We start from the raw sequence: 7,078 nt of genomic DNA, 5'->3' as shown, positions 1-7,078 counted from the left end.
CTCTCCAGGTGGGCACTGCCCTTTCCTCTGCCTCATAGCCACCCCAACCCCCTCCCCTGTCACCTATGAACTCTCCTTCTGAGCGCCTCTGCCCCGCCCACCCAGCCAGAGCTGCTCAGCTGTCCCCACCTCCCCCCTGCCTACACAGTGGCGGATCATCGTGGGGGCCACCAAATGCATCCCCAAGTCAGAGCTGCCGGAGGAGGTGGAAGTGGCCGCCCTGGCCAGCACACGGCTCTGGACTCACCCCAGCGACCTGACCATTGCCTTGTCGGCCAGCACCCCGCTTTACCCGCCCGGCCGCATCATCCACGTGGTCCACAACCACCCAGCAGAGCAGTGCTGGTAGGTGCTGCCTGCAACTCGGTCAGCTGGGAGGTGGCAGCAGCCAGGGCAGGGCCTGCATCATCCAGGGGACTGGGGGATGAGCCAGCCTGCGCTCAGTCGCCCCTCAGGGCTAGGGCCAGAGGCGGAGAGACGAGTCCAGGGCACCCAGAGCTGGTGGGGTGGGGTAGGGAGTTGCCCCAGACTTGGGCCCTGGAAATAGAACAAGACTAGCCCAGAACAGCACCCCAGACTCCTCTCGTGACAGGCCCAGCCTTTGTCCCCAGTCAGCTTTGCCCTGGTGTTCCCTAGGGCATCTCTCCCCACTTGTGGTCCATTTAAAAGTGCATGCCCCGAAGGGGTCACTCTAAGGCCCTGGCCAGCTGTACCTCCATTGTCACTTGGCATCACCTCTGGGATAGGTGGCAGACAGCTCTGAGCAAGGGCTGGGGTCCAGAAGAGAGAAAAAGATGGGCAAGTACGTCTCCCCATCATGCTCGTTCAGAGGGTAGGCCTGGGACCCTCCTCCAGCAAGCACTGCCTCCCCTGACAAAAGGCTTGTGAGCCGGGCCCTGCCCAGGGTGGAACAGGCATGGCCCAGGCCACAAGTATGGAGATGGCTGTGTAGGGACCATGGCTGAGGTTCAAGATCAGCCTTTCTCAGCCTCTGTTCCTGGCCGGACTGGGAAGTAGGGGTGGGGGTGGGAGCTGAGGGTGAAGCAAGAGCAAGGAGCCCAGGGGCGCAGCCCAGCTGGCCACACTGGACAGGGGGCCTCCAAGTTCACCTCACTCCTGCTAAGCCAGGGCAAAGCAGAGCCAGGGCCTGGGGGCCAAGGCCAAGCTGCTACCCACCCTCGGCTTCCCTCCGGCCCCCGTGTTTCCTCAGCTGCTGTGAGCAGGAGGAGCCCACGTACTTTGCCATCTGGGGTGACAACAAGGCCTTCAACGAGGTGATCATCTCCCCCGCCATGCTGCACGAGCACCTCCCCTACGTGGTCATGGAGGGCCTCAACAAGGTGAGCCCCTGGGCAGCCCTGGGCTCTAACGCCTCGTTAGAGCCCGCGGTGCCTTGCGAGCTGCATTTCTGTCCCCATATTATAGGCAAGGGTGCGGACGCTCAGAAAAGTGAGCCAGAGTCCCCGGCCGGGCCGCAGGGGGGCCAGAGAGCCCACTCATGCCCCGGCCTCCACACCCCTGCTCCGTCCGCATCACCACGTGGCCCCGTGGTCAGGAGGAGTTTAGGAGACTCCCAGGGACCTGTGTCCAAGGCAGGCTGAACTCAGAGGGCCTGAAGGCCACCTGGCACTTGACAGATGCACGGCCAGGCAGGGCCAGTCTTTGGCCTTCCTGGAGAAGGGGTCTGCGGGGAGGAGAGTGGGGCCCAGCTGACCCATGCAGCTCTGTTTGGTCTGAGAGGCCTGGCCTGCCGCCCTGCCCCTGCACATAGCTGTTACCCTCCATGTGGCTGTCACCCTCCATGTGGCTGTCACCCCTCCACCACCAGCAGCTTCCGCGTCCTGTCCCCAGGTGCTGGAGAACTACAACAAGGGCAAGACAGCCTTGCTCTCTGCTGCCAAGGTCATGGTGAGCCCCACCGAGGTGGACTTGACTCCCGAGCTCATCTTCCAGCAGCAGCCACTGCCCACGGGGCCCTCCATGCCTGCTGGCCTTGCCCTGGAGCTGCCCACTGCAGACCACCGAAACAGCAGCGTCAGGTGAGCCCTGCCCACCCCAGTGTGCAGTGGCCAGGCGTGTCGTTTCAGAGCCCGTAGGCTCGCACACGTGCGTTCTGCGCGTAGGCTGAACCCGTATGTTCTTGCGGCTCTGCATACATGTGCAGGAGAGGTGAACTTGCCCCCTCTGCTCTGCTCCCGTTGACCCCCAGCCTACCATCAGTGAAAGCTACATGGGCCAGTGGGCATCTAGACACACGGCCCCCAGGTCACAAACACATATAGTCACTTACACCCATTTAGACCCAAACAGATGGACACCCCTGCCCTTCCATGCAGGCACACGTGTATTTAAGTATTTGTATTGAAACTGACACATGCAGACGTGCCTCACAAACAGCTCTAAGTGCAGACAGTCCCCTATAGACATATGCCAAGACGGAGGCCACAGGAAATGCACAAGGACCCGCTTGGATAGGCAGCCCTGCGTGTGGATGAATGAATGCGCCTGTGCCCAATCCAGCCGCACAGACACATCGCCGGCCGACATGCAGACAGCTCGCATGTACACTGTATACATAAACCGTGCTCCCAGACACACACCCCACGTTCACAGCACTGTTTGCGGGTATCAGGCTCTTAAGGGGGATCCTCCTGCCTCTCCAGGACCCTTCCCACCCAGGAAGGGCACAGATCTGGCCAAGAGACTGCTGAAGAGAGCCCCACTGGGGCACCTAGACACCTCTCCCTATCTTTTGTACGTTTCCTGTGGCAGCTGCATGACCAGATGAGGGAGCCAGTGTCCATTCTCGCCACAGTAACTGCTGCACCCCGACTCCCAGGCCTCTCATTCACTCCCAGCAGGTGGTGTGCAGCTGAGAGACACCAGGGCCCCCCATCCAGCAGAGGGCTATACTCTATGAGGAGGTGGGAGGAACCCCATTGTGAGGAAGGGAGGTCTAGAGCTCTGGGAGGGGCACGGAGGGCTGCTGGTCCTGCTTCCTCTCTCCCCTGACCTGTGGCCTCATGAGTGACCTGGGCAGCCGGTCTCTCTAGGCCTCGGTCTCCCATGGCCGCAGTGACAGGACATGGGTGAGGGTGCTCCGGCAGTGCTCCTGGGGTCCTAGTGCCCCCAGCAGAGCCTCAGGCCCTCGAGGCCCCCACCCTGGCTCAACCCAGCATCGGCCCATGGTCTTCTGTCTTGGGTTCATGGAAGTCATTTTTTTTAAAATTAAGGGTCCCTGCCCCAAATAGTTCAACAACCGCTCAATGAACTTTCCCCTCCTCACCCTCCCCAAGTTCCCTCCAGCCAGGGAGCTGGGGTGGGGTTCAATCTCAGCACCCCTTCTGAGTCTCACCACCCTCACCCCCTGCCCTGCCCTCTGCAGGAGCAAGTCCCAGTCTGAGATGAGCCTGGAGGGCTTCTCGGAGGGGCAGCTGCTGTCCCCAGTGGCTGCGGCTGCGGCAGCCCGCCAGGACCCCGTGGAGCTGCTGCTGCTGTCCACCCAGGAGCGGCTGGCGGCAGAGCTGCAGGCACGGCGGGCTCCCCTGGCCACCATGGAGAGCCTCTCGGACACGGAGTCACTGTACAGCTTCGACTCCCGCCGATCCTCAGGCTTCCGCAGCATCCGCGGCTCGCCCAGCCTCCACGCGGTGCTGGAACGCGATGAGGGCCACCTCTTCTACATCGACCCCGCCATCCCCGAGGAGAACCCTTCCCTGAGCTCACGCACCGAGCTGCTGGCCGCGGACAGCCTGTCCAAGCACTCGCAGGACACCCAGCCCCTGGAGGCGGCCCTGGGCAGTGGGGGCGCCACCCCCGAGCGGCCCCCCAGTGCTGCGGCCACTGACCAGGAGGAAGAGGGGGGTGGTGGGGTGGCCCCCCGTGGAGAGCTGGCGCTGCACAACGGGCGCCTGGGCGACTCGCCCAGCCCTCAGGTGCTGGAGTTTGCCGAATTCATCGACAGCCTCTTCAACCTGGACAGCAAAAGCAGCTCCCTCCAAGACCTCTACTGCATGGTGGTGCCCGAGAGCCCCACCAGCGACTACGCTGAGGGCCCCAAGTCCCCCAGCCAGCAAGAGATCCTGCTCCGAGCCCAGTTCGAGCCCAATCTGGTGCCCAAGCCCCCAAGGCGCTTTGCCGGCTCTGCCGACCCCTCCTCCGGCATCTCGCTGTCACCCTCCTTCCCACTCAGCTCCTCGGGCGAGCTCATGGACCTGACGCCCACGGGGCTCAGCAGCCAGGAGTGCCTGGCGGTGGACAAGATCCGGACTTCTACCCCCACTGGCCACGGGGCCAGCCCCACCAAGCAGGATGACCTGGTCATCTCAGCTCGCTAGCACCCAGAGGGGCTGCCGGCAGAGGCCTAGGCCAGAGCAGGTGGCCCCTCAGGCTCCAGGTGGCTACTCACAGAGCCGGGCAGCTTGGAGGAGAGGCCCCCGGGGTCCAATTTAGCCTCAGGCATGGGGCACTGCTGCTGAGCTGGGGGTCCGTATCCCTACCTCAGCTTAGGACCCCTCAGAGCCAAGGCAGCTGGGATCCGGGCCCTCCAGATAGGGGAGGAGCAGGGAGTGGGGAGGAGCCTGGGGCAGCCTGCCAGCCTGACCCCAGGGGCATCCTGGCACCCCCTGTTCCAGGACAGGCCGTGGGCATACTGACTCCCCATCACTGCCCTCTGGCTGCTCTCCCAGGGCTGAGATGGAGAGCGGCCCCCTCCCCATACATTCTCATCTGCGGTCTAGGCTGGCCTCTGCCCTGGCCACTCCCCAGACCTGGTGCCTGCTAGCCAGCCCTTGGGGTGATCCCCCCACCCCCAAGGTGGCCCGCAGTGCTGTTTGTGTTTACAGAAGCTGCTGGGCTGGGCTCAGGTTGTGTCCTGGGCTTGCAAGCCCCCAGCCACAATCATGTGTTCAGTAGCCTCCCTCTGAGCAGGGCAGGGGCCTGGAGGGGCCTGGAGGAGGGTGGGGTCAGGACCGCCCCTTCTCTGCTTGGTGTCCTTCATGCTGACCCCTCTGTCAATGGGTTATAAGCTCCCAAGCCTGTCCCGCCTGCCCATTACTTCCAGGCTCACCTTCTATTCCCGGGGATCCTGGCCATTCAAAGGGTGGACGGCACAGATGTGAGCACCCCAGGCTGCAGAGTCAGTGCCCGGGGAGGAAGAGGGTACCCGAATCCCACTTCCTTCGAGGGCCCCATGGAACCACTCCCTGTCACCTCCCCCATGCCTAGGCAGCCCCAGGCCCTGGGAACTGAAACCAGATACCTCCACTCCCCTCACTGCCCTCCTGGTTGGCCTGGGCTCTCACCTGGGCCTTCTTCCCTCCCACCCACAATGTTACGTCGACAGGAAGTGGGGCCAAGAGTAGGGCATTGTGGGACCTGGCTAGAGACCCCCTGCTCTCTACTGCACGGGGTGTGGAGGGTCAGGCTCTGGACTGTCCTGGCTTAGCCAGAGGTTTCCGCATCCCCCACTTGAAGGGTTCCTTCGCCGCTGGGCTGGGGGAGCAGTGGGGAGGTGGCGGCCAGGCCATTCTCCAGAGGCCAAGGCGGGGAGGCCGTGCATGCTCACGTGGGGGTGGGGGGAGTGTGCATGTGCATGAGTGTGTGCCGATCCTGAGGAAGGGGCTGCTGGGGCACCCACCCCACCTGACCTGACCTGCTTGCCTACTGCCCACCCACCCCCGCCCACTCCCCAACCTGCCGGGAAGACAGCTAGTGAGCGTGATGCGGCTGGAGGTCAGAGGAGGAGCTCGGTTTTGGACATGGCCTGTCCTCCTTGTCTCCACCTGCTGCTCTGACCCCCGGTTTGGAAAACTCATATGCTGACTGTCCGCTTGTGCCTTCATCTCCTCGGAGGCATGCTCCCCAACTTCAAACCTGACCACGGCCTCCCCGCCGTCTAGGCTTCCCTGACCAAGACCCCTCATTTCACGATCACTAATATCTGGGGCCTGCGCCCTGAGCCTGACCCCTAACATAACTGGGACTGCCCCAGACCCCTCCCTGGGACCCCTGCCCACCCTGACAGATGGGAGCTGGGCCTCTGTGACTCCCACTCCTCACCAGGCTCCAGAATGGTGCCCCAGCTGAGGGCCCCGCTGCTGGCATAGCCTGGGCCCAGCACAGAAGCAAGACGAATCAGTGGCTCTTAGAATTAAAAAAAAAGACAAATCATAAATCAGAGTAACGTTCCAATGAGCACCCCCGCCAATAGCAGGGAGATTTGGGGGTCTAGCCTTTTAATTCCTCCTTTGCCAAGGTGGGCTTGGGGCCTCTAAGGGGGTGTGGCACCCACCCATGCCCAGGACTGAGCCATCAGGGACAGACTCCCCACCCCAAAGCTGCAGCCACACAAGGTTACAGGCTTGGGGCTGGGGCAGACTCAGACTCAGCCCTGGATGCCCCAGGGTCAGCCCACCCCTAACCTGCCCTCTCCCCACCCCGGCCCCGAAGGGCAGGCCTACTGCGTGTCTCTCCCTTCCGCCCACACCACACTTGGGGGGTCTGAGCCACCCCCCTCTGCCCGGCTCGGCTCAGCCCGACCCCTTCTCTGTTCCCTAGACCTGCAGCACAAGCTCTCCCAGTCATACGCTGGCCTGTCCTCCCAGGGGCCCGGGTGACCTCCATATGCAATCGGTAGAGAGCAGCCAGGCCCCACAGACACTCGTGCACTCTACATGCCATTCTCCCCTAACTCTTTTTGTACTTAATGTATGAAAGATCCAAACTAATATTGCTGTAAAAAGGAGAGACAAATTAATATAGCTTATTCTATAAATATATCTGTATATAAAGGTTTCTGTATATTGTATAGAGCTGTGTATAAACTGGATGTAGAAGCATGCTGGCTGCCTCGAGTGACCTCTCTTCCCAGCGGCTGGGGGTGAAGGGCTTGCTGCAGAGGTCAGCGACAGAGGTGGGAGGGGACCTCTGAGACTGGCTCTCACTGCTGTCAAAGCCCTGACACAGGACCACACTTTGAGTTGCAGAGAGAGGCCAGAAGACCCTTGGAACCCCATTTGAATGGGGGCCCTGCCTGTGTCAGATCCGTGCCGGGGGATCTGTATGACCTCATTAGGGC

At 62.3% G+C, this 7,078-nt stretch overlaps 1 protein-coding gene across 5 annotated transcripts in view; it reads left to right on the top strand.

Moving 5' to 3' along the window:
* DAGLA (diacylglycerol lipase alpha) overlaps positions 1 to 6,841 on the top strand; it is a 28,521-nt gene extending 21,680 nt beyond the window's left edge. For all 5 annotated transcript variants that reach the window (XM_025046257.1, XM_025046258.1, XM_015588897.2 and 2 more), the window contains 4 exons: positions 149 to 345; positions 1,211 to 1,340; positions 1,852 to 2,039; positions 3,386 to 6,841. In XM_025046257.1, coding sequence (XP_024902025.1) covers positions 149 to 345; positions 1,211 to 1,340; positions 1,852 to 2,039; positions 3,386 to 4,337 — 1,467 coding nt within the window. In that variant the 3' untranslated portion in view covers positions 4,338 to 6,841. The remainder of the gene's footprint in view (positions 1 to 148; positions 346 to 1,210; positions 1,341 to 1,851; positions 2,040 to 3,385) is intronic.
* The last annotated feature ends 237 nt before the right edge of the window (positions 6,842 to 7,078 follow it).

This window comes from Pteropus alecto, unplaced genomic scaffold (assembly GCF_000325575.1).
Source record: "Pteropus alecto unplaced genomic scaffold, ASM32557v1 scaffold43, whole genome shotgun sequence".
Taxonomy (NCBI): domain Eukaryota; kingdom Metazoa; phylum Chordata; class Mammalia; order Chiroptera; family Pteropodidae; genus Pteropus; species Pteropus alecto.
The sequence above is the reverse complement of the archived record's forward strand: the minus strand, read 5'-3'. Positions and strand labels throughout refer to the sequence as shown.